Genomic DNA, 27,906 nt, shown 5'->3' with positions numbered 1-27,906 from the left:
TTTTATTAGAACTCAATGTGGAAGAAGCTGACGCCAAAAGATTTTTTGCTGTTTTGAGAGAAAGACTTCATGGACTTAATCACAAGGAGTATGGCTACATACTGGTGGCAAACAAGTTACCTGCTCGTTACAGAGGAACAGCACACCTGTCTTTCTTGCAGAATATCCCTTGGGTAGCTGTGTTCGACTTGTTTGACTCATCCTCTAAACGGGATGGACTACACTATGCTTGTAACGAGACGTCCGACGCACCACGAGCAAATATTAGGACCCTTGATGACTTCAAAGAAGTAACACCTGACAAAGATTCGTTTGTTTCGACTCGAGGAACAACATGGATTTTGAGCAACGAAGAGATGCAAAAAGGGGACTGGATTAAGTGTTCCAAGGACTGTTTGTATCGTGCTCTATCAGCTTACAAGCCGTGTTTTCCTCCCGGACGACTTGCGTGTGTCTTCCTATGTTTCAGTGAAAGCGCAGTTGACGAAATGGCGGACATCATGGAAAACAGCTTTAGCATTCTCGGGAATTCTGCAAGTAGTTGTGTTACCATTATTAGTGAAAGCAAGCATGTGGCAGAAGCATTTATCAAGGCCTCAAAGCCTTCACTACAGAAGGAACTTGCAGAATGTTCCATAACTGGCATTTCCTGGACCCTGTTAAAGGAAATTATCCGTGAAATGTTGGGACCATCCAAGTTTGAGGAGAAAGGAGGCACAACCGAGCTACCATATTTTACTGGACAATTGAAGGAAGTACTCAACAAAACAGTCCACTCTTGGAATGATTTGGAAGTATACTGTCCTAATCCTCGACTGCCCACCCTTGCAGAGGCCATCGAGAAGGAGAGGGATGAATTTTACAAAGGTGCTCAAGCTAGTCAGATGAATTTATTGCACGACCACAGCATTCCTCGAAGTCTTGAAAAAGAGGTAACCGCCAATCTAGAGCGGGCACTAAAGTCCCTGTCCAAAGAAAACGTTGATGCTAACTACCCTATGAAGACTATCACTGTTTCTTATGAACCAGGGTCTGGTGCAACAACCATGTGCCGAAGAATACTTTGGAGTAAAAGGAACGACTACCGTTGTGCAGTAGTGAAAGCCATATCATCGTCAACAGACCATCAAATTGATGAACTACAAAGTATTGGCTACGAAAAAATGAAGAATATAAACATCTCGCTTCCAGTTCTCGTTCTTGTTGACAACTTCCCAGAGAGTGATGTTCGCCAATTAACAGAACAGATAATCAAAAGCCAGACGAAATGTGTTTTACTTACCACTTTGCCCATTTCAAAGTCAGTGACCAATTCGAAGTTCGAGTTCACACTGGGAAAGTTGGACGAGGAGGAGACAAGTCGGGTGAAGAATATTTTGATCAACATCACAAGTGACGCTGAAAGACGACGAGAAGCTGAGCAGGTTCTGGAAAGAGAGAGGAGGTTTATTTGGTTTGGACTAGAACTATTTGGCCGCGAGTACTTGAACATCAAGGAGAGGCTTGAGAATCACATTAACAGTATCGTAATGACCTTTCTGGGAGATTTGCAAGAGGAACATCAACTGCTACTTGACGTTTGTTGCTTCTTAAACAAGTATAGCGATGGTTGCGTTCTCTTGCCTCACTCAGTGATCCTGGACTTCCTCTACGAGACAAGTTCTTCAGCTGAACAGAAATATCCTGACATTAAAGACGTGCATGAAATTTTTGGAGGACTTCTTCTGGAAGAGCAAAACCAAACCAATGGTTATTATGGCTGGCGACCGGCACATTCCCTTGTAAGTGAAGTTGTTACATCAAGAATGAACGTTGAGGAAACTGCTATACACTATTTAGAACGGGTTTGCCAAGCAAAAGCATATGCGATGAAGTTCTTAAGACAGCAAGTGTTCAGGATGTTTTTGCACCGCAAAAGAATATCTGATCCAGTATTCTTGGACGAACAAGCAATTGATGACGGCGCAGTTGGCACAGATGTAGACAACGAGGTCTTTGGATTTTATGGCAAACGTACCAGGTATTCGCCCGTTATATGGGATATCTTGGATAAAAGCAACATTGAAGGAGCCCTGAGGGTTCTCCTCACAATCTGTGAACAGGCGACCCAAACGGAGGACAAAGCATACACATGGCAGCAGTTGGCAAGGTTCATGGGCTATGAGATGCGTGCAAACATCATGGACGAACAAGACGATTTACATCAGCGACTGCACAACGCCATGATGAAGGAGAGACATGTCAAATTGCCCATGCCTATTAATGGGATTGATGCTGCTCACTCTGCAGTCGATATTGCTGTTTCTCTCCAACCCAGTTTTACTAACCACTACAATACCAAAGGAGGTTTCTACGTTTTGCAGCTGAGAGATCTGAAGGCTCCACAGTTTCGATCACTACCTGAAGCTATCGAAATATGTCACAAAGCGTTGGGTGCATACGACAAAGGCCTTGAGGCTTCACACGGACGTAACCATTTTTCAATGAATGGAAAAATCGAAGCCATTATTTCACTTCTGGAAATCGTCAAGGATCTACCCTGTTTTCAGTCCGACAGAAAGTTCATGGCCTACTTAAAAAAAGAAGAAGTTCCTGCAGAAATGGAAGACGTGCTTTCAAAAGATGAGCAAGAATTCGTTCAAAGTCTCAGTTCCCGCACGTTTAATCTACTCAACGACCTGTTTGGAAACGTGAAGTTCGAGCAAACGACCACCTACGATGAGAATGAAATACGAAGTCTTAACAATGCAAAGCTCAGGGCTTCTAATATGCGGCGGAAGTTCTACGAAATCACTGGATTTGACAAAAGGGAGCTAAGCCACGAGGAGTACCCAATGAATCTTTCGCCTTCGACTGGTCAAGAGTTTGCTCTTTATCAACAGAAGGTTCAAGACATCCTTTTTATTCATGATGAAACACCCTTTAGTACATGGTCAAACCTTACCGACAACGAAGTGAAAACAATTTATCAGTTGATGAAATCTCTTTGTCTTCGTGGCCGTGGAAGCCATAATGATATGCTTATTTGTTCCAAGGCTTGCCTCCAGCTCAAAGACAGACCTCCTGTTGATGAGCTCAACGAAATCGTCACTAAATGGGTGGAAAAGTGTCCAGATTCGGAATGGGCTCATCTCTTTTATTACATGATCCACTTTCCTACCTCTAATGGTCTCGCTCCTTACAATCCGAGCACTAAAGCGTCGATTAAGAAATGTGGGAGCATTGTTCGAGAAAAGGCAGGTTCGGGTTTTCGAAAATCTGGTGCCGAGTACTTTCTGGGCAAGGGGATTGGCCTTCACGCCATTGTGAGTAGTCAAGAGTTTCGGTGGCTGGAAACAAAGTGGAAAAGCAAAACACATTTCTGGAGAGGGAAGGAACCTTCTGAGAAGTTACAACGTGTGCAAGGTCAAAAAGACTTAAGCAGCAAGGGCATTATTTCTTACAAAGGAATCCAACTGCACTTTGACAATGCACTTTACCCCAGCGAAAGCAAAGACGACTTGTGGTTCTACGTTGGCTTCACTGTTGCTGGCCCTTACGCATATGACCCTGTGGACAACGACACCTATGACAGACTCAGGCGGAGTGTGTCATTGCCTACGATGCCTCATGCATCTCTCGAAAGGTCCACTCCTGGTGATAAATTGGAAAATTCCTCTGGTAATAATGGCACGCGAGGAAAGGCACGTTTGTCAAAGATGTCACTATGGAAACCTCAAGAAGCAGCGTCCGTGCGAGAGCGAGACGGTAATGAAAACATACGTGACGTGGGCTGGGAAGATCCTGACGTTTTCCAAAACAGAAGTTCACATGCGCGAAATCAGACCCCAGCTGCTACTGATGATGTTTCGGACACGGAAACAGGATGGATTACCGTGGGTGGTCGTTTCGGTCCATTACTAGATTGTGCTAGAGATCCCACCCAGAAGGAATCTAAACCAAATGGGCCCACCTTGTCACAGAGACAAACAGATGCGTGGAAACGAGACAAAGCACCGGGAAACCGTGTAGAAGAGGAAAGAGCAATAAACAAGCGGGGCAATTTGAAGACTGCGGTAGGGACCCGAGGTGGAGAAAAGAAGTTTTTCCATCTAAAACACGAGGGCCGAGATGGGAAACTGTACTATGGAGCTTTCGTTCTTGGAGTAAAAAAGTCGAAAGAATGCAGCACTCACAAGTTCGGGAGTGACGTTCGTGCCACTGATCGTTGCAACTTTGCGCATGGCTGGCGGGGCGATACTCTGCAATTTGTGTGCACCAAATGTACGGAAGAAAACTTGCATTATTGCAAAGAAAAAATCGATCACGAACCGTTTATTTGGAATCTGGGTCCGTACCGCAATAGCCGTGGAGAGGTGTGGAAGTACGAAGTTCCTTCCGAAATAGGGGTGGTGGTAGACGAATGACCCATTTATGTATTAATTGTTTTACCATACAGTTGATTGTGTGTGCTAGTCGACATTTGAATTCCTCAACGCTAATAGCAAACAACTTGTGCAAGTGGACACTAAAGTGCAAGCGGCTCCCCTGGGATGTAGTTCAGTCAAGATTTTGAAATTTCAACCGACAATGCTTAACGACTTCATTGCCTTGGACTGCTTGAATGCGATGGGAACGATATGAACCCAACAGAACGTGACAGGACGTAGCCGTCGTTAACTGCACACGGTTGGAGAGTTTATTTGGTTGGACGACGTTTATCTGATTGTATGTGTAAATCAAGTGACCCCAATTTATGGCCACGGACTTCACAGCAACTCGATCGAAGCGGCCTTATAGTGGCACCGTGCCGTTGCCTTTCTTACGAATGACGTTGCTGAGTGACAGGATGTTTTTTTTTTTATCAACAGGACTTGCCACGAATAGACTTCTTATGGCACCGAAAGTGAGCGACAAGCGCCATGAAAACGGACTTTAACAACGTCTAGCGATCGACTTGAGGCTGTTAAAGTGCTATGAACAGAAAACTCAGAAAACTCGCAAAACTAGGCTCCAATGGAAAGGTTTTTAAATCCACGATCACTTTTATTAGATTATGAACCGTGTAAAATGCAGCTGGACGAAAAGTGATATTTATTTTGTAACTTGAACTTCTTGATTGTTTTCCTTTAAGCCTCGGCCAACTTGAAAGTAAAAGAACAGCATTACTATCAGAAATAGGTTAAATTTCAACTACGTAACTGTGAAAGAACACATTTCTACTGGAAACTATATTCTTGGCCTATTTCGCCTACGTTTAGGTTTACTTCGATCTTAAACTAATTGAAGATTACAGTTTGAGTCGAAATTAACGTCATACAAATTCCAAAGTATTTTAGAGGCTGCACTTTTCAAAGAAACTGAATAAGGACCATAACAGAAATAAGAAATACTTAATGTTTAGGTCTGCAACCAAACAACGCCTCGCGCAGTTCCTCAGTATTTTCAACAATTTAAACCAGGAGCACCAAACTGGAAGTAAAACTTCTTGACTAACCGGTTTAATAGGTGTGCGAGTCAAAGCGCGCTTTGTGTTCACGTAATTCTGTTGTTTAGTACAAAATGGGGCTGTTTCTCAAACACTTACCAAAAAGAAAGGAAACGCGAATCTTAAGTATACAAAGTACATTTGTTTTAAGTACGCTGTTCACATGATGTCGCAATATCAATGTGTAAACTTCTCACAGAATCAAAACAATCCTTGGTTGTTTCTTCTTTCCTTGACAGTCAAAGAGTCAAGAAGTGTCTCGACTGTCGCAAATGTCAAAATCAAAATACTTGAGTTCCTTCGTGTCCTGGAGCCAAGAGAAGATGGCGTTAAGGTCTCGGGCAATTTGAGGTTCAAATCGCACGACAGTAGAACACTCGAAAAGAACTACAATTGAAAAATGTAGCGTGCCTTCTTGGCATCCATGCGCCAGTCAGCTCACCGACCAAAGCTGTTGTCTTTCCAACTTAAAGCGACATCCACAAGTAGTTTTCTGAGACGATGACTTTTTCTATCTCGCTCCTGAAGAAAGAAAAGATTCGGAGCATTGCATGAATAACCAAAATTGACAGAATCAAAAAGTCAAATTAAGTGGCTGGGTCAGACTAGCTTGAAAGTGACGGTCTGATATCTGACAACAGAAGGAAATCATGTAAACGGCATTTAGTGTATAGTAGGCTGTTGTTTATTTTGGTCAAAACGGTTGCAAATTTTGTAACATGAAATTGCTCTTACAACAGCTCCAAGGAAGAAGAAACCATAAACAATTTATAACGACTTTTCTCAAATACACAGGAACAACTTGAAAAAATTAGCTATCTTTTTCAAGTTGCAATCCACTTCCATAAACCATTACTCGATTCCATTAAAACAAATACGTTTTTAGGCTATTCACAGTGTCACTAAAAATAGGTGACAGTGTCCCTTAATCTGTGATAGCAACGGCGAAATTTGTGCTATTATTTGTGCTATTATTTGAACAACAGTGTACCGCGAGAATTGAGCACTGTCCGGAAGATAACCAAACCTCAGTGTTCAAGAAGGTAGCCAGTAAATTCTAAATATTATACCTTTGATCGTCAAAGTCTGGGCTTGGTGTTGTAGATTCTGTCCTTCTGCAAAAATGGATTAAAATTCGTTGTTAGACGCAACTAAAAGAACGATTAAAAGAAGGAATAGCAGTGGTACTTCACAAAGCAACGCCATGCATGTCCAACTCACAATCACGATTCCTATCATGATTATTTATCCATTTTTGGTGAAACATTTTCTCTTTTCAATTATATCTAAATACTTTCTATAGAGGGACGTCACCATTTCGAATGAGTTTTCATGTGAGAAAGATTTGCAATGAGTTTTCGCTGATTTTCGGTATGGTTTTTCTCAGGCTAGTTGGAATCCATGCACTTCCTTGCTGGCCATCAGTACCCAAAAAAGTGAAAAGACAGTTTCAGCACACTACTGTGAGCCAATTGTAACAAAATTAAACTAGATGATTATCGGAAAATGTTTTCTCATTCCTAATTAAAGTAATATGAACAATATTTGAGCTCCAGACTAATTTCACCATCACGAAGTCCTTGAAAATACGAATATTTTTAATTCGCCTTTCAATAACATGCAGTCAACTAACTGTTAGATTTTCTATTGCCGTCTAATCAGTGCAGTGCACGTCTAAAACAAAGATTTGTCCAACGGCTTCTGCGGTCCGTTGGTTGTCGCTGTAATTTAAGGAGCTTTAGCAACGGCAAAAGCAGCGAAAACGTCACTATCGTAATGAATTCGCGTTTTTCCAAACGTCGCGCTTCGCGATCAGATTCCAACTCGCTTCAGAAATGTCAAATGCAGGTGAAATTTTCTGAAGTTAAATTCTTGGAGACCGCACCCAAGTTAAGAGTGAGAAAAAAAAATTCGTCATCGTGTGTTTAGGTCGTTCATAAAATTTTTGCATTAGGAAACTCCACGTCCTAGTCGTGCAGTGACGGCAAATAAATGCACCAAAAAGTGTAAGCACGTGCAGAGTTGTTGTTTTGGTTATTAAGCCTATTGCTTTTTTGAAGTTCTCGCTGCCGTCGCCGCTGTCGTTGCTAAAACTTCCTAATATGACTGATATCTCGAGACAGCAGTTAAAAACGGCAGTTGGTTTTGAAGTTCAGAATTCGCATGTTATTGAAAGGCTCAGTGAAAGCACACAACGGTAACCGACACCCTCGAGACCGTCATTTGGTGTCTGTGGTTTACACGTACGACGCAAGCATAACCATAAAGATGCTTACACGTGCGATAGGCATAAGCATAAGGTGACATACGAAAGTACAGAAGCAAAAAAAATTTGCACAATCGCGCGGCCGGACTGCCTTTTGGCGAGAGATTTGATTCCAACATGGCGGGCTAGAATGTACACTGACAACTTGTCAGTGTTTTTCAGTTTCCTTTCCTTGCGCTTGTGCTTATGCTTGCGTCGTCCAGGTTTACACGTACGACGCAAGCACAAGCACAAGAGAATGGAAATCGTTTCATTCTCTAGTGCTTGTGCTTATGCTTGCGTCGTACGTGAAAACCTTTGCGACGCAAGCATAAGCACTTAATATGCTTGCGTCGCACCGGTTTACACGTAGTTTTCTTGTGGTTATGCTTGCGGTACAATGAACTTGACACGATTCCAAGTTGTAAAATGTCACTGTAATAGACTTGTAATGTTATGAGTCAAGGATGAAGCAGTCTACTCGAAGACGCACGTCTCGGCAAGAACATTGAACTGACAAAATCAACTACGAGCGAACACTTGGACACATTAAATGACATAGTTATCTTGTTCTGTCTCTCGTCATTCCTGTCTGTCGACCAAAGTGACAAACAGAAGAATACGTCTACGATGTCTAGTCTGTTGTAACACGAGTAAAACAAAAAAAATGTTGATTGGGACCACACGAAGTGTCCGCAATTCCGTTTTAGCGGGTGTCCGTAATAGCGGGAGTTAGTCGCACACTTTTCTTTGTAATTTCGGCTCGGGGATTTAGCTCCTGTCCTTAATATTAGGGTGTCCGCAAAAGCAGGGTGTCCGCAAGCTGAGAATTGACAGTATAGTAAAGATGGACTCACCTCTCTAAGCTCGCCAATGTAGTATTTTGCGAGGGTTCTTATTGCGTCTCGCGAGTGGCCGACATCTTGGAAGACAGTGGTCGCATCCAGACCTTAAAAAAAAAAAAAACGCATAAGTCATTCACAAGTGTAAAAGTTGGACAGGAAAAATTTGGTATTTACTTTATTTCATCAAATATAACGTAAAAGCACCATAAATACCCCTCTATAGCTACGGTTTTAATATGATTTATGACCGCTTTCGACAAACCCATCATATAGAGCCGAAACAAACGATCGATATCGCACGGAATATACCGAGCTACTTTTTTAATGGAGAGCTGAACCATTGGGGTTTCTCCGCAAAACGTTCTAACCGCATTATACAGAAAACGGTCAGTACCCAAACAGGACACGCCGTTTTCATTACTGATGTTTTGCTACGATGTTTTGTTTTACAGCCGCTTTCTGGAAAAGAGAAACAGGTCGAGGGAGTGAAAGTTAATTCTATTTACAAGTACCGATTAATCGCCCGATTTATAAAATCTGTGGCAGAGCTACAGATTTTCAGTCAGGTCGATTTTTCACCCTGCCCTACGCCAACAGAAAAAGAATTCAGCCAAAAAATTGTAATGTGTAACTTGGCCCATGTGATTGAACCTGAATCGGACCGAAAACTAGATTTGCCAAACAGAGGAATACTCTTGAGTGTAATTTAGTAAGCTTTCCTCACCTGCGTGTTCTAGCATAATCTCGCTTCCACCCGGATGCTGAAATGAAAAAAGAACAAAAACAAAATAATTGTCTGAAAAATCTTGCAACAGAGGCCTTTGTAAAATGAGAGTAAAGTCACTTTACAGAGCTGTTTTGAGAAAAACGTAAACTACGCGACAAGGCCGCGAGGTGCTATAACTCTTTTATGACTGACTTCTATAGAACATAAATTACTGAGTGAAATGTTTGTGGTATTTTGACCATACTACCGCACTGACGCCTTGAAATGAAAGACGAATTAAAAAGATTTGCAGTTTACTATACCAAGGCCGACGCTTTAAAATCCGGCAAAGTTCAACATGGAAACATGAAAGTCAAAACCAACGCGACAAGAAAGGAAGCAGAAACAGTCCTGATTTGGCCTTATGAAGAATGCTAAGGTATTCGTGATGGAAAGTTTCATCAAATCGGTGTAAACCCTCAAGATTTAGCCAGTAAATTTGTGCACCCTCCAGGTTTTTATATGTTCTTTAATTTTAGTTATATTTTCAAAATTTCGAGCGCCCGATTATCGAAGATGGTATTGGGAGAACAAGGCATTTGTAGTATTTCTGATAGTCATTTGCATCTTTGCGTTTCAAAGGACGCGAGACTATACTGCCATCCGAATGCAACATGCATAGTGCAAGTTATTCCCATTGAGCGGTTTTGTAACAGTAGCGAAAAAGCAAAACAAAAGGTGATTATAATGGTCAATGACAATAGATAAATAAATAAATAAATAAATAAATAAATAAATAAATAAATAAATAAATAAATAAATAAACAAGTGGACCGATCAGAACTCGAGGAAAATACATGAAACCGGCGTAAAGCACGGGAAAAAGCGGTTGAGTAAATCGCGATTGGTTTTGGTTTTCATTGGGCGAGAACGTGGCACGAGTTTTCTAAACCAATCACAGAGCGAAGTAAAGCAAAACTAAAGCAAACGTGAAATTACTTTTCACCGACACTGTGTAGAAAAGCGCTCTATATTCAGTCAAGAGAGGATCAAGAGGTCCTCTCAGCTCTTGATTCAGTCGAATCGAATGCACCGCAGATTTCAGATCAAGAGAAATTCATATTCACACAGCCACATTCATAATTCATAATTGCATTCAATTACATACCTCCGATACAAAATTGGTCACATCATAAACCCCGTCCTCAATCACAATCCAGCAGGAGCCTGGGTCGGCATGGTGTGAAACTTCCTCCAAAGAGAAAACTCTCTGATGTTTCGATGGAATTATTGTCGCTCTCTGTTCATGCAAGGTTTCCATGTCCTGCGGTGAACTTGTGGAGTTTGTTTTAAGCCTAAACAGTAAAATCAGACAGGTCAACAAGTATTCGTAGTCTTAAAATAAACTTTTGTTCATATTATGCTCGCATTCACCTAATTATCATTCAGTTTAATAATAGAGCAATGATTAAGAATGATGCGGCATTCAAGTGCGATGTTTTGTCTGATGCGCAGACCCTTTCAGAGAGAAATGAAAACTCTAAAACTAAACCAATTTTCTTGATTAATCTTAGTCAACAAAGAATACTGCAAGCCAACAGAGGCCAGTCGGCAGCTCTACCAGTTAGGAAGAGTCCGCTAAACACGAGAAAAATCTATATCAACTGACTGAAGACAATTCCGTTGTGAAGGACAATTGCTTTTTACAGTGCGTTGCCAAGAGAACAATTAAGAACTCTTGACGTTGCAATTTTCTGTTGCCATTAGGTACAGGCAGAAGCATATCACCTAATGCTATGCTTCTGGTACAAGGTAATACACTATCACATGATTGGGTTTACTGTAAAAATAGATGCGATGAATAGTTATAACATTCACTAATAATTTCGACTTAGCATTATTCAGCATAAAAACTATTTTTTTATCTTGTGAATATTGAAAAGATCGAGACGAACTTAGTTCACTTACTTAGATAAAATTCTTGTTTTAAAATTGTACCACCCTAAAAATTGAAAAAATTAACCTTAAACTAGAGAAAATCGCTAGTTAAATTATTTGTTACGTGAAATTTTCATTCCATTTCTTCTCCTTAGCTATACTCTAAGAAAATATGTGCTCCACTTATTAAGAAATTCGTTGAATTCACCACATTTACGTAGCCCCGGTCTATTTTAAACAACAATTCAAAACCTTCGATCTACCTTTCTGCGGACTGTCTGCGGTGTAGCAGCGTTCAACCAAGAGTGAATTCTTCTCGTTTAGCGACAATTATAAACCTTACACTCTAAACTACTAGTAAAGACGGATAACTATACGAAACTCAACCTAAACTCAGTAGCTTGAAACTGAAAACGGGGAAAGTCAAGTAATTCCACTGCCGGATCTCAAACAACCGATAAGTAGTCTATAAAATAAACTAAATTTTAATCGAGTTCATTTGTTTTGAAAATGTTGGTAAGCGAAATAACGGCTCGGTATAAGGACAATAAATAATTTAACCCCGAACAACATAACAATTGCGCCCTGATTGGACAAAATCACAAACATTTTGAGCCACTTTTGTGATTAGTTCATTTAAATTTCCCCAGTTGTCTGTCTAATGGCCGGTCAGTGTAGACGTTCGTTTTCCTCAAAGAAAACAGAAAATTAACACAAAGAAAAAAACAAATAAGAGATTTAATGAGTTTTGAGGTAACACAGGCTGACAAAAATTCTACAATCATGGACAAAACTCGTTAAGACAACTGCGAATTTTCGCATATATTTCAATCTACTTTAAAGAAAACACCGCCTGGAAAGTAGCAAACCTTCACTCCAGAGCAACATTGATGGGGGGAGGGGGGCTGTGTTGTTGACGTATCATTGTAGCGCTCGAATTTGGAGATTGACTAAGAGTTTCTTAACAGTTTTGTTCACGATTTTAGCTCCTACGACAGAGGTCTGTTCCAGGATCCCAGACAATGGGACCGGTTCAAATCAGAAAGCGAACGCGTTCGCTCGCCCTCCGCTATCTGAGCTGAGAGCCTGGAGTAGACTAAGCCCGAGAGATGAATAAAACTGTCTCTAGAGTGTTAATTTCAAAAAGCACCGGAACAGATATTGTTTTGAATTTTCGGAAAAGTAGTCGAAATTTTATTTATTTTTTGTTAATATCGAAAGAGATCTCTCCGAAAGCTGTTTCGCCAGCGGGGTACTGTAAGGACGTTTCCTGTCACTTAGCAACGCTACTGTCCAAAAGTTCGCGTGACTAATGCCTTGCACAATACTGTACTGTGGCGTGGTAGGTAGTGTGTCAACGTTTCTCAAAAAAGCACATGAACACGTCGGGATTTGCTGACTCAAACCTACACCGGAGTTATTTCATCGATATTTAGGGTGCTCTTCCGTCGTGTCGCATTTGATCGTCACGTGGATTGTCACTGCACGTGATTGACCAGACAATAACAATGATTGACCAGACCGACTCGACAGTCTTGAAAAGAAAATGAATTCATGAACTTTACGTTTACAACCGAGAGTGATATTCAAGATGATAGTAAAACGTCCATCCAGAAAGGAAAATAGAAGTCTTGAGTTATGTAATACTTTTCTATAAGGATTAAAGTTTTGATCTTTAGTTAAATAAACAATATTTTTAAATAGAACAATATTTTTAAACATTGTTGACCTCGTGGAATCAAGCGTGACATGGATCATCATCCAACCGTTTTGCGCGACGAACAATGTGTCGTATTTATTAACCAGATTAACCAACATTATGAAACAGGACAAAAATGTTTGATCGTCCAAATTACTGTGAGATGATGAAATACAGATTAACTATGACGATGCACTTTCAGGAAATTGCCAAACACACCAAATTAGTATATTATGTCAAAAAAAATTGGTTTGAAAAGTTCTAGTATTTAACTGCGTAATAATATTCGTTATCTTTGTGCAGCCTTAGTTCCCTCTCTTGATTATCGAGAAAGGAATTGCTGTTGGCAGTCTAATACTGGAGCTATCCGCCGGGAACCGAGAGAAAATGCAACTGACTTCGACCAACGTGTGACTGTGTTCAGCGTGTGTTACTACAAGGAGCTGTTCGTTCACAGTTTCAATACACATTTCTAGACGTTTGCTCGGCACTGAGATTTGGCAGAGTCTCGTAGTCCTTCGTTGTCAAAATGAATAGGTGCTGAAATGTTTGTGTGTTACGAAAGCGAATTATTCAAATGCAAAATCTTTGGGCTGTTTCTGAACAATATTAAAGGTGATTCCAGAGGAGCACACCTTGATTATTCATAGACTCCTCTGATATTTTTCACTTAAAATAAACTTCACTCTGGGATACAGTTAGACTATAAATTCACACTTGTTCAGTGATAACTTTGCCAACTGGCTGAAACTAAAAGTAAAGAAAATGTAAACAAAACCATTACGAGTTAAGATAAGGATCACAAATCTTTGGTGAACTTCGATAGTTTGTTAATAGCGTTTGGTACAATTTTGTGTCCCACACTGGCTAATATCAGTTGCGAAAGAGTATTTTCCCTTCACAGCAGTTGCATAACAATCCATGAATTTGCTCAGGGAAACCACTGAGACTATAAACAAATAAGTCATATTTGATGAAGAAGGTACAACTTTATCTTCAAAACGGTACGCCACTCGGGTGAATTGGACATGCATGATTGTTAATTTTACAAACACAACTTTTGAACGGACTTACATTTTTGAAAGGAGGTTGCGTAATTTGCAATTTCGATTGTAAAAAGTTTGCACTTGAATCATACACGGTATTACTAAATGGAAACGGACTATTGAACTAAACAACATCCCTCGCCCAAAATTCCCCTGTTCGTCGATAAAATTCACTCAAAATCAACTTTAAACACCACAACTTACCTCGCTTGTAAGCCTAGTAAACAGGAGTCGTCAAACACAGCTTTGATTTCAGGAAAATCCACGGCTGCGTCATTACTTCTCGAATTCGTCGCTTCTCGAACTGCAAAATTCCTTACCGCTGCCTCATTAACCATCTGAATAACAAAACATCTCATTGTCAGTTTCCGCTTTATGAATATTCAACCGGCAGTCCAGTCGAGTATTGTCCGATTTGACCGCAGAACCTTGGGGGCGTGTTCCGGGCGTGATGGGGGTGTGCGTAACCCAAGCCGTGTGTTGATTGGCCAGTTTGGTAGTCACACAATCGTCTATTGTCACGGTCACGACTATGTAATGACGGAAGACGGAAAGACGGAATTGCACAATATACAGGAATATTTGCTGCTCAATAATTTTTATTTTCGCAGCCCTGCAAGACATATTTTTCATCTCTGAATTCTTTCGCTCCGAACCTTTTGTATTTACCTTTTGCATACTTGTAACACGCCAGATGTTCAAAACTTACCCTTAAGCCGTGTTTACAGGTAATTGGTTTATGAATTAAAGAATAACTGCATAGGACTGCGAACGAAAATGCTGCAAGTATACGCAGGATCTGTAAAAGATCTTATCAGCCAAAAATAAATGCAATACCTTCTATATACCGGCAAAACTAAATTTCATACGTTTGACTTAACGCAACTTAAGTCTTTGAGACGTTTGACTGTAAACAAATTTCCGCTATTACGGACTCTCACTATTAAGGACACTAACCTCGCGGTACCGAAGGTGTCCGCAATAAAGAGAATTGGCTGTTTATGAGAATGCAAATGAATTGTTATTACTTTCAAGCCTTTGGCAACCTCTCATTATTTTTATGCCTAGCAGTCTTTTCATTTTAACTTGCATGCTTTGCAAAAGTTTGTTTGTTTGGCAAAAGTTAGAATTGAAGCTTGCCCAAAATGAATAATAAATTGTTGCTGTGACTAATACTTTACTGAACAGCTGAAGGTACTAAATCCAGGAGAGGCTGATATTGGTCCTTCATAAACGTGCCTGAAGGCCAGTATCAAGACATGGAATCAGACCCGATCTCCGTTTCTCGAAAGTTCCGATAATTTGCTGGGCCCGAAGCTAGTTTTTTTTTTTAATATATTTTTTTATCGTTCGGTAGCAATTTCGAATGCAACTTTCCCGACTGATTTTAAAATCAAGCTTTCAAAACCTTGAATCTTTCATTTTGTTGAGAGGCGTGGTGCAAAAAATTGAGTTTGCGAGGCCAACTTTTTATGCTAGTATGCGACAGCTGACGTTTACCACTGAAATACTGGAACAGTGTTAGCGGAGTTCTGTCGCGCGAGTAGCGCGCGCGTTCCTTTTTTCCCATAAGGCTTTAGGGCCAGTGACAGTGAGCATGTGCTCAAACGAAAACGTGTGTGTTCAGAAGCAATGATTTGTTTTAAAGCGTATCTACTGTTTTGACGTTTTTATCACCGGACAAACACAGAATTTTTGAAATCGTATACTGTATACCGTCCATTCAACGCAACGAAAGTTATACCGACTTGTACGCGTTTCTTATCTGTGTATTAAAGACATCGTAAAATTCATCTGTGCACCTATAAACAGTGTGCCAGTTCCATGGCCATCAAATTCTGACAGGGAGCTTAAAGGGAAGATTTTGATGTACTTTGGTCAAAACTGTTCACTGATTTTGCAAAGAATCTGGTTTGTAACTGAAATTGCTCTTACAACACCAGGAACAAACTATTAAGGTTTTTTTCCTAGGAAGAACAAACCTTAATCAATTTTTAGCGACTTCTCTAAAATACACAGGAAAAACTTGAAAAAATTGGCCAATTTTTTTAAGTTGCAATCCAATTCCATCCTAGCCATCCGCAGCAAAACATAATGAATAGTAGTTGCTGTGCACTAATAGAATTATTGTTCACAAAACTGAACCATTCTTTTAACGATTCCATGCATTGAGACAAATACGCGTTTTGGCAATTCATAGTGACACTAAAAATAGATGACACTGCCCCCTTAAGCAACGACGACGGCAACGGCAACGAAAACATCACCCGAAAATATATCTTTATTTTATTTGTGCTACTTCGCGATTATTTCAACTCGCTCAGCTTTTACAAAAATGGCGAACTATCCAGGAACCAAACTGAAACTGGTAGGAGTGGCGTTCAAGTTAAGAAAGAAAATGAAAAATTCACCGTCGTGCATGCCGAACTCACGTTCTCCAAAAAACCTTAAATGTGGTCATTTTACGTTGTTGTTTTGCAGTCGTTGCCGTATGGAGGCTGAAATTTGCGAAATTTTAAGAATATTTTAAGGATTAACCTGAGACTGAGATTTTGAAAAGAATATAATTTTGTGTGTTGAAAATTTGTAAATACAATACAATTATATGTTTTTAACTAAACCGTATAAAATTCTTCCTTTCTCTAAACGGCAAAATGATAAAAACCTGCACTAGCCAAATGTTCGATGCTAATGACAGTTCGTTTCGGAACGGTACATATAATACGTATGTATGGTATACAGCAAACACTTGTAATTGATACCCCCAATACATTCTAAAACGGAAATGTCATACGCTATAATCTATGAATATTCACAAGAATATTTTCAGCCCAATATCGGCAGAAAATATATATATAAAAAAAGAGTGTATATTACTGAAAAAAAAAATTTCGGACAATTTTAATTTCGGACAAAAATTGTGTCCGAAAATAAAATCGTCCAAAATTTTTAAGCGTCCGAAATTTTTACAGTATAGTATAAAACTTTAAAAGTACTTTCTGGGCGACAGCATCACATATTCAAAGCCAATGTACATGATATGTTTAGAATTCGGATTAGGCGGCTTTGCTCAGTCGTTCTTTTTATCACTGGAAAGGTAAGCATTTGAGACACTGCTTGAGGCATAAGCTTGATTGAGTTTGTGTTATTTTCTCGTTGGTGTATCCGGCTGTAAAACCTTGAAGATACAGTAAAACTATCATTTTCACAGATTATATTTCTGAGTCTAATTCATGTGTTTTAGTCGTAAATTTACTTTGGGCATGTTTCAGCGCAGTGTCCGAAATGTTTGTCCGAAAATTGTCCGAAATGAGGGAAAAAGCGTCCGAAAATTAAACGTCCGAAATTTTAACGTCCGAAATTTTTGCAAGTAATGTATTTTGCTAACTTGTGTGCGTCCCTACCCCCTCCCCTTCTGGAAAGCGAGCCCTGGCAGTCTACTCAGTTAAATATTTCTTTACCCTCCAGACTGACACTGATCCAAAACAAGCGCAACAAAATAGGAAACAACAGCACTGTTATTTTAATTTCAATAAACCTTTGATACACAAGTAATAAAATACTTAAACTCATTTCTACTAATTTTATCAAGCTGACGGTTTCAAATACATCGGGCACATCGATCCTTTACATTTATAGCTAAAAATCTTCACAGAAGATAGAAAAATAATAAATTAGAGGTTCACTATTTAACAATGGACTAATACCTAAAGCTAGTGACGTCTTTAGAAAAGTTTTAATTCCTTCAAAACTCCCGCGTTGTTAATCCTCTTTAGAAAGAGGAATATTTCTTATGTTTCGATGCTCTCTCGTGTTCTCGATCTGGTTTCTATTAAATTTATCGCCTTTCCATTATAAACGCTTTCCTCTATTACAAAGCAATTAATTTATAGACTATCTCCTCAAAACATTATTTCAAACCATTAAATTTCAAGTTAAAAATATTCATCTCGTTATTCCAGTTCCCTTCTTTCTTTTCGCCCTTCTTTCCTTTCGTGGAAGTTTGTATGAAGGCGATCATATGATTTCCTTCCTAAATGTAATATTGCGTTTTTAAAATGTTCAATATAAATCACCTAAATCCTATGGTTCTAACTTGTGAGCCTATGGAAAATTAGTTCCTAAGTTCAAAATCTTCGTAATCAACAATACATTACCATTCTACAGCGATTTGTTTAAAAATACCTTGCTCTGACGAAAGAATCCGAGATATTTAAATAAACGCAGCTTGATTTTTAAACTATCCTAGAATTCCGTTAAAATATTTCCTGACTGGAGACTTAATTTAACAAGGTAGTGTTCAAATAACTTTCTGATGATCCAAACGAATAAATATGTCATTTTTTTACAACTTTTTACAGTTGTTAAACTTAAAGAGACAAGAACCAAACCTTCCCATGTATAAATAAAGTTGAATTTAATTTTTATAGTTAATTCGACTTCACAAAATAATTCCTTACTCTTACTTTCAAGTTAGAATATATTTTACCAATAAAATATCTTTTGATATAGCCCACCCAACATTTTTATGAAATAATAAAAACTAGTTTTCCTTTTTTGATATAGATTCGCCAGTGTAAGTGGCTCTTAATAGAGTTAATGACGTTCTTTAACTTCGAAAACTGTCATTTCGTTTCAAAGTTTCAATTTATAAAAATAAATGAAATATCACTTGAGTTTGCTCATCCCAGAAGGTCAGGTAAGTTGCGATAAAGAACATTTTTTTTATATATGTATAATAAGTACATTAACTCGGTAGATGGTGCTTAGAGCCGCACCATTCCTACAACCTTTCTTTCTTTTTTTTTAACAACACCTTTGGACATTTGTTTTGACAGCTTCAAGATGGCTTCCGTTTCAACTGGCTAATCACAGCGCTAGAAATATAATAGTCAGAAAACTGTGCATCCCGCAGCCCTTCGTTCAGTTTAGCGAGCTTAGCAGAATCCATCGAAAAGTTGTGGAAACGTAACAAGACGTCGCAAAACACTGTAAACCTTTGTTCAGCCAAGAAAGGATCGACAGGGGTATTTTCCAGAATGCCGAACGCCGAACGTCGCATTTTACGCCATCTTCAACAGTTTGGGGTTAAACAACGAACGATATTTTCTAGGTCTAAGCACTTTCGGGGTAAGCACTGATTATACAGACGGTTAGCTCCTTGTTGTTATGGCAGACATTTGACATTATAGGACTTTTATGGATTCGGCATTCGGCTTTCGGCATTCGGTGTTCAGCATTCGGCGTTCTGCAAAATACCCCTGCCGAGAAAGGATGACCTAAGAGAGAGAGGCCTTGTAACCCGGCCCACTAACTCGACCTAGTGCTGATTTTAGATACTTTATTTTCAGTGGTGGTAGCCCAAGCGAGTAACTTTGAAAGGTAGCGAATCGTGTTATAGTAGATGTAGCTATTATTATACTATGACGACTCCTAGAATTGATATTTTGGTTCTGCGCAGTAGTGACAAGTCATCTAACAACTGCACATGGAAACCGCGGGCTCATCTAAGAGTCCAACTTGTTTCCTTATTTCGCTTTTGTTTACGTCAACGGTGTCAGTTTACACGACCGTTTCTCGCTCACAGGACTTAAGATCTGTCATGCTGACGTTCGGCCATGTTTTCAACGAGTCATAGCCACCGTTATACATCTCGGGGAAACTCTGAACATATTCGTTAACCTCTTCTAGTATCCCCTCGAACAACTCACTGTAAATATCTGGCGGTGGCGGAAAAGCAGCGATTAAACTGTCACTTTGTAGGATTGTTTCTTTCACATCAGTAATACCCTTACCAGAGAGAACACTTTCATTTTCTCCACATGCGCAGTGTGACTGACATTCAAGCTGGCGTTCTAGAAGTTCACTGTAGTAATCTAAAGGTCCCGGATCTATGATGAGAGGACTCTCTTTCAATGAGTGCGCATGCTCTCCTCCGTTATCTTCACAGCCGCTGAGCTCAGTCCTATTTTCCTTTGTGTCAAGCGTGGAATGGCAGCTGCAGTAGCTACTCTGTTGTACCGAGTCCGATTTGAGAATAGCTTGAGTTAAATAAGTGTCTGTTGCATCTGTACTCCCATCATATTGAACTATTTCTTCCTTTGCACCTGGAGTTATTTCCTCACCGTATCCACTGTCCTCAGTATCAGCCTCTGAACACTGGGTCTTCCATGAGATATCACTTCCGGTTGAATTCCAAGAGTACCCGCTCAAGCGTTTTTCGTCCAGATCAGAGGTGGACGAAACCAACTCTTTAATGTCATCGTTCTCGCTATAAGCACGAGCATCGTAATCCTCAGATATAAACCCACTCTCTGTAGAGTTAGAAACAACGATACTGGGTACACTTTCTCTGATGATGGCATCTAAATTAACGATCACTTCTTCAGCCCTTTTCTCGGTAGTAGAACAATTAATGTTATCATGTGACAGAGCCGTTCTAAGTTTATTTTCAGTCGAGGGTTCTATTATTACGTCTAGGACCTCAGAGGAAGTGCCTGCATCTGATATCTCTGCTTCTTCGACAGTCTCTAACTTAGCACAACTGTTCATACGACTGTCGACCTTTATTTCCGACAGTCGTGCTAGAGATGTGTAGCTTGCCTCTCTGCTGTTCGAGTAGCGCTCGCTTGATATCGACAGATCTCGGAAGCTACCCGATGGGACGATGGAAAACAGGATAAAGCTACTCGGGCGTGAATTAAGGTTCGTTTTGTCCAATAGCAAATGACTTCGGTTGACTCCTAATTTGTCAGCGAAGCTCTGTAAAGAGACTTGGGAGGTTAATCTGGCTGTCTGATCGTCAAGAAAAGTATCGTCAAAGTCAACTATCTCCTTTGAAGAGACACGGATCTCAGGAACAAGGACTTTTTCCAGGCGATCGTTAGATGGGAGAAGATTCGGGATGAGGAACATGATGCAGCTTCCGGCAATGACGAGTCCGCTAGAGAGGAAGAAGACTATGTTATAACTGCCCGTGCTGTCGTAGAGGAGACCTGAAAAACAAAAGAAATATGAAGCAAAAAATTGCTTGTGTTAAACACGGACGGCATCAGGCCAGTCGCATCACTGGAACTAGATTTCTGGCTGGTTGTGATGGTCTTAGGAAACCCGTCTACAAGGTAGGAGGGCATCTCCTTGTACAAGTCGGATAATCCGTGCTCTTTAATTTGAGCATTACCTGAGAACGAGAATAAATGGAGAAATCCTTGGTTAATTCATCGTTTGAAAAAGAAAAAAAGAGGTGTAATCTATCTATGGTTCACTTGAAAAAGAAAGCGCTTCCATTCAACTAAAGACTAAAAATTAACACCGCGCGAGACATCGTCAGTTTCCTTCGAAGGCTTTTATTGGCTACAAACGTAAAACAGCACCAAAACTTTTAAGTTAATGACGCTTTTATACGAGGTAATTTTTCCAGCAACTTGTGCCCAACGCCACTGAAAGACAAGTTGCAGAAGAACTCGAGACGTGTAACATGCTCAATTCGCACTGAACTGGTCTCGCAACGTGAAATGCAACCCAATGCTCTCGCTGGTATCATTGCGCTTCAAGTCGCAGGTGAAATGGCTTCCCGTAACAGGAACTTGAGTTACGGATAATTCGCAAGGTCCTGTAAATGAGGTAAGCTGCGGTCAGGTAATATTGGTAATATTAGCTCGCGTGTGTCTGAGCCTTCCCAGAGGGCGCTTGAGTAATCACAGCGCGCGTCTGTATGCCGTCGGATAGACTCCCGACGCCGAACCCTATAATTACACTGTACTCAGGCGCCTTCTCTGTGACTCATCTTAATAACAAATTTATAATGCTTCGATGGAAAATAAATTGCACTCAGAGGCATTTACCTGCCATAGGAGGTCCGATCGTCATGGGAATCGCCACAATACCATACATAGTCCCAACAGCTTTGGCCATCATCTGCCGGCCCACGATATCATGGGTGACCAGACCAACCATTACACAAAGGCACCCATCAAAAAGGCCCGACACCAGAGAGTACGTGAGGAGGGCCGAGTGAGACTGGGCCAAGGGACACAGACACGCTGCTACTGCCATCACTAAAAGAGCTATTTGAGTCAGGGTCAGGCGACTAACACGGGATGTGTCCGCCAGCTTGCCAAATAAGATCTTGCCAAATGTTTGGGCCAAGGCAAAGTAGCCAACCAGGAGGGCCCCTTGGGTGGAGGGCACTCCGATGCCCTCTGCTAAGCGGACCTGTAAATTAAAAAGAACAGGATTTCTAGTTATAAGAAGCTAGTCAAAATAGAGAACTAGTAGGGGATTGGTTTCTAAAGAAACTGTGGTGCTGCGTTGGTGGAGGAGTGGAAACGAATATCTGATCTGATCAATTGAGTTGATAAGGTAATTTGCCACCGTAAAGGGATTCGACAGCTGACATTTCGAGCGTTAGCCTTTTGTCAGAGCGAATCATGGTTATTTAGTGCTAACGCTCAAAACGTCAGCTCTTGAACGTCTTTACGGTGGCCAAATTACGTAATCAACTCAGTTGATACAATCAAATATAGAGAACTGTCGGCTATACCTAGAGGGAAGCGCTAACACGTTTGCCGAAACGACAATTCTATGCACAAGTTTGCCTGACCACGCTCCTGACGTGATTCATCGCGACCAATTTTCAGTGAGTGTTCTGGTGAGTAACACAAAGAACTTCATGATTGGATTACATAAAATCGACAGTAATGCAAACGTCGAGAAGGTAGCAAGAGCGTCGGCTGATTTTTAATGATTGTCTATCAATAAATTAATGGCTTAATACTCACCAGGTACATATAAGGAATATAGTTGGCAATAAGCGTCATTGCCATGGCAACTGTCCATGCAATAAACGCCTTATTTCCCCACACGGGAGCTGGCTTCAAAAGTTCTTTGATGCTGGAAATGAACCTGTCTTTAATTTTTGTCTGTTCTCGTTCGTTCATTAATGTCTTTTTCTCGGACATTTCATCGTCTTCTCTGAAGTCTATGGGCATAAACGTCAGGCCAGCCAAGAACAGAAAAACCGACATGGCTGCCATGCTTTGAAGGGTGGTCCTTAACCCGTAGGTGGATATCAACTTATCGACTAGTAAGCTGATAGACATGGTTCCCGCTCCTGCACCGGCCGCAGCAATTCCATTGGCCAGAGCGAGGTGTTTGTTGAAATAAACAATGAGCACGTAGAAGGAAGAGAAGTAGCAACAGCTTGAGGCAAAGCCTACTAAGAGGCCGTAAGTGAAGTACATCAACGACATGTGTGGAACAAATGACGTCATCAGCATCGCCGCCATGTAAATGACGCTACCAAGGCACATGACTACCCTGCATCCCCAGCGGTCGCACAGGCTTGTGGCGATTGGTGCGGCCATGTATGTAATACCCATCGCGAGGGAGCCAATCCATGCTGTTAAAAAATGATAAATGAATTGGTCAAGAACAGCGAAAACTCCCCACACAGCCATTTCACTAGTTTAGTTTCACGTTGCGAGATGAATAAGGTGGGTAAAGGGGCGGGCGATCTAGACCACACCCGAACAGTCTGGACTGGACTCGATGAAACAAAGAAAATCCAACCTCGTTCCTAGGGCTTTTCCCAATTTACATGAACGGCGTGAGCAGCTATAACTCAAGGTGTTTGTCGCAGCCCGCTGTCGCGGCTTGCACGCGTCGTATACCTTCGTGCCGATGATACCGTCAGCTACACAGGCTGCCAGACTCATACCTACTCGCTATTTATCTGTTTGTGGGGAGAGAGACATTACACACGAGAGTGAATTGAGCCGGGTAGGTTATATCGGGGAAATTTTCCTTTGCCTCGTCCCATGACACCCCGCGCGGCTTAATCAACTCTCGAGTCGTATCGAATCTAGACTGCAAGCAGTCCCTTTCTGGATAGTCGAGGTCGCGCGAAATAGCGAGGTGGCGCGAAATAGCCGAGCGCGAAAAAACTGGAGCGAACGAGCGGAGGGGACTTCTCGTTTATTTCTCCTCGCTCTAGTATCGCTGCGCTATGAGCACACGATCTCGACTGACCAGAAAGGGACTGCTTGCAGTCTATATCGAATCTTAGAGTGCGAGCAGTCTCTTTCTCCTAAGTTCTGTACTGTAGCGCACGCGATGGATCAGTAGCGAACGGCGAGCGGCGAGAAACGCGGGCGCGAACGGAAGGTAAAAGTACGTTTACTTCCCTCTCGACAACCCACCTCGTTCACTTTTCTAATTTGCATAATTTTACTGTCACTTTCTGTGCGTGATCTGAGGAAAAAAGTACGACTGCTCGCAGTCTAATCTAATCTTCTCTCGACCCTTAAACAAATAAATAGCGACTGGGAACAAGCTTGACAGGCCCTGTTCAAAGTTTAATCGCTATGGCGTGCATGGGGCGAACATTGGACACGATTTCGCACTTTTCAAATTTCTTTTGCCATCATTGTCTTTTGTTTCAGCCAAGCCGATTTAGATCCTGACCAACAAACAGCAGTTGTGCATGTACGATCGGATCACTATATTCTCGCGGCCATCACGTTTTGTAATGCACATCTGACAGATTTGTCTACAGCAGCCGACCGACAAGACCCGACAGAACATCGATATTGCCCGACTAGCCCCGATGTTGTCGAACACTTGCCGGATCGCTTTTCTGAGGAAAGCGAGTATCAATGTTGTTTGTTTTTTGTTCTTAAAAATGCAATTTTCGTTTCGCTGTTGGTGAGTCTGAGAAGAATAACCATTAAAACGAAATTAAACTAAATTAGTGTTGGAAAAAAAAGTCCCGGTGAATTCAGTGTTAACGAAGTTACCGCCCGTTACGACAAGCCATAAACGAGAAACGGTTTCAAGAAGTTAACGGATGCAAGATCTCACTAATTACTATACGTCATGCACTTTTATATCTTTCAGGCCGTACGTTTCACAGAATGACCAGACAAAGCGAGATTTTCTGTCGATGCATTCTGAGCCAAATAAGTTGAATCACGCCTTATTTTTATTGCGGCTTTGCAGCGGTCCAATGTTTATGGACTTCGCTCTCGGTTAATATTCAGCGTGAACAGCTGTTTGGTCAGGGGTTTTCTCTGAATAAGTTCTGTAAATATTATCGATCGGAACACAACTGAGAATCCTCTCCTGGAGGCAGCCAAAATTCGCAAAGCTCATTCTGTTGATATGCCGGCTCAGTTGCGATTTAAAAAATGTCTTAAATTCAACCCAGCCTTAACAATATGATATGCTATTAGACGAATTAAAAGCTTGATACGCTTGCGGTTTGCGCGTCAATTATGATGCAAATTTGTCATTTCTCGATTACAACAATGTCATAACTTTTCTCCGGGAAAACCCGGTTTGGCGAGTTCCGGAATATTTTGCAACCAGTCAGTCCGATTTCCGCGAAAACAAGAACACACAAGTTGAAATCGAAAATCTACAGCAGGCTTCTCCAAGTTCTCAGAGGAAACGGACAGGAATTTTCCGCATCTTCCTTCTGGTCTTAACCTGATTAAATTCAGGCACGTAATTTTTGATATGGCTGATTCAAAGCCAAGTTAGCGTTATTTGAGAGCCCTCTTCTCGCCGCAAGCAGCCCTTGGCGGCCCTGAAGGTTTTTGTTTGCGTGCAAATATTGAAAAGCTGCGACAAATCCTAAAATCATATTATTCGCACGCAGAACGGATGTTTATAGTACAGCGCCCTGCCGCTTGAATTTGCTTCAAAAACTTACGTAACTAAAAGATAGCAGCGCGCTTTAGAGCAGCTTAAGACTTCTTCGATGCAACGCCTCAATGTCCTTTGGGAAGATGCGAAAATTTGCGAATCAAGTTCAGAATTTGCTATATTGCACTGGTTTGGAAAGATCTCAACCAACTTCAAGCTCGAGGCTTGCATGACAGATCAAACATAACGCGGAAATCTGCCACTTTCTAAAATAAATTCTCTTGCTTGTTGAGCAAGCGGCGGCTACTGATCACGCGGTATAATAACTTCCGTTCCACTGACAGCGAAGGAATATTAAACTTTGCCTTAAACATGGTACCACTTATCAGGGTGCGGTCACATGACTCGACTCGGGTTTAATTTTCCTTTGAGAGTTACCCATCCGTGAATAATTGGAGTTAGATCATCGACTTGTATTGAACCGGTTAACAATACAACCGAATTAAGGAAAAAGTTTTCCATCGTGGAATGGGACTGGCAATCAACAGTAACTGTCGCCGAACTATCGGGGCTTAATTTCAAATTCTCCATCACTGCTTCAATCTGTTTTGCATTTTTCAAGGGTTGTTTATAACGCTCAAGTTTCTTGGCCTCTATCAAGTTTCGCCAGTTTACACAAATCAGCAAGCATAAAAAAATATATTTCGGGCGTTTCGGCCAAAGCGGCTGGGAAAATTTCGTCGCTTTGATTTGCGTCGATTTTCTTCGCCTTGCCCGAAACAGAAATTAAAAGCGAACAGAGTAAATGATAAAAATCGCGCGAGTTTTTCTTGATAACCTGTTACCGCAATAAATTTTTTATTGGCAAGCCAGAGAGTTTGCGGGAAAAATAATGCGATATTTCCTTACCTGTTTCAGCTTCGCTCCGGTGAAATTCTTCGAGTAATGCCACAAAAAATGAACCAAACGAGTTGTGAGTTCCAAGAATTAAGAACTGAACGATGAACGAAGAAAAGCAAACAACCCAAGACCAAGGCGAGTCGACTCGCCGTTCGAGCTGTACCCGGAGCTTTTTCGCCTCCATCCCTCTTGCCTGATCAGTTGGACCTTTCCCGGCGATGCATACAGCGTATGCTAGCTTGAAAATTTACGCGAATTTCGAGCCATTTTTCGCCGATTCAACTCGATTCTCGACCAAACCTCCATCGAAACTCCCTCTATGATCCTAAAACGAACTGACCGGCGTGTGACAGTTGTTTTTTAGTTTTGATCAAAAATTTTTTCCTGCAGCCTTGCAAGTCGTTCGGGTTTACATGACGGGTCATGACCGGTTTTGCAAGTTTGCCAAAAGCGAGAAAATTTTCTATCGAGAACGTACAGGATGTACGACATTCGGCTGTTTATTGCAACTCTCGTTTTGAAATTTAAAAGTATTCCTTCAATTTTAAGATGTAAAAACGATAATGTTTGATCCAGGAAATTTTTTTTTTGGCTTATGCTCGGCGCTTTCCTCTCGCCGACCTGCGTGAAGTCAAGAAAGGTTGTTTTGTTTCTTTATGCTAATCAGCTTGTGGAGCTTATAAATTAAAGTCACACCACTAGAATATTCTTAATGATGATTTATTGGCACTAAAGAAAACGGGCTCTTTTTCAAGCAAGACAAGCCCTGGCTTGCATCGTCCAAATTATATTTCTTTTGAACTGTGAGCGGCTCACATAAGCCCTACTTTTGTTTTGCTTTGTATCGGTGACAATTGCATCACTGCAAAGATGAGATACAAGTCATTTCCCAAGACAAAAGCGCTTGGAATTTGCTGGGATTAGCAAAATTTATCTTGAAAAGCTTAGGCTTATGTGAGAGCGGGCGTCAATGCGAAAGCGCATGTTGCCTTGTGCATCGCCCTGACACTCGGCGGTTCGCAACTTGAACTTGCGTTATAAACCGGAGGAAAATCCAAAATCGAAACATATTGCGAGCGAGAATTATTAGGTCTGTCATGCTTACCGTGACAATCTATGCTTCCGAAACTCGCGTAGTGCTCAACAAGCGCTGGCAGTGGGAAAGGAAAAGGAAAATATTAGAGAAATTAAACAAGGGAACTGAAGAGGCCGTCGGGTGTCCTCCGCCATCTTGCACTAAATTCTGTTTTTTGCCTTACGGCTATCGCGCACGTGGTTAATGGACCTCACTAGCTACAGTGTAAAAGTTTTTCATGCTAGGGATACTTTGTTGTTTATTTTCTTGTACGTGAAATGTTGGTGTGCGAACGATTAATAATTACGTACAGCCGGTACAACTACAATTCAGTTCTGA

General features: G+C 41.0%; 3 protein-coding genes across 4 annotated transcripts in view; 1 reads left to right on the top strand and 2 right to left on the bottom strand.

Moving 5' to 3' along the window:
• LOC146449153 (uncharacterized) overlaps positions 1–8,282 on the top strand; it is a 36,780-nt gene extending 28,498 nt beyond the window's left edge. The window contains exon 17 of the mRNA XM_085101952.1: positions 10–8,282. Coding sequence (XP_084958078.1) covers positions 10–4,406 — 4,397 coding nt within the window. The 3' untranslated portion in view covers positions 4,407–8,282. The remainder of the gene's footprint in view (positions 1–9) is intronic.
• Positions 5,057–14,324, bottom strand: LOC146449152 (cytochrome b5-like). Of its 2 annotated transcripts, XM_085101955.1 has the most exons (6): positions 14,151–14,323; positions 10,432–10,618; positions 9,282–9,318; positions 8,570–8,661; positions 6,538–6,582; positions 5,057–5,989 (listed from the first exon to the last, which is right to left on the bottom strand). In XM_085101955.1, exons 1-5 carry the CDS (start codon positions 14,303–14,305, stop codon positions 6,547–6,549), a joined length of 507 nt encoding a protein of 168 aa, XP_084958081.1. In that variant the 5' UTR covers positions 14,306–14,323; the 3' UTR covers positions 5,057–5,989; positions 6,538–6,546. The 2 variants fall into 2 exon arrangements, with proteins under 2 accessions (XP_084958081.1, XP_084958080.1); XM_085101954.1 differs by having other exon boundaries at positions 5,057–6,582; positions 14,151–14,324.
• Positions 14,325–17,446: 3,122 nt separating this feature from the next.
• On the bottom strand, positions 17,447–26,875 carry LOC146449151 (uncharacterized). The gene is made up of 4 exons (XM_085101961.1): positions 26,502–26,875; positions 22,727–23,346; positions 21,791–22,160; positions 17,447–20,941 (listed from the first exon to the last, which is right to left on the bottom strand). Exons 1-4 carry the CDS (start codon positions 26,674–26,676, stop codon positions 19,509–19,511), a joined length of 2,598 nt encoding a protein of 865 aa, XP_084958087.1. The 5' UTR covers positions 26,677–26,875; the 3' UTR covers positions 17,447–19,508.
• Between the last annotated feature and the right edge of the window lie 1,031 nt (positions 26,876–27,906).

Source organism: Pavona decussata, unplaced genomic scaffold, assembly GCF_977016875.1.
Source record: "Pavona decussata unplaced genomic scaffold, jaPavDecu1.1 SCAFFOLD_619, whole genome shotgun sequence".
Taxonomy (NCBI): Eukaryota; Metazoa; Cnidaria; class Anthozoa; order Scleractinia; family Agariciidae; genus Pavona; species Pavona decussata.
Note: the sequence above shows the minus strand (reverse complement) of the source record. Positions and strands in the feature narration are given on the sequence as shown.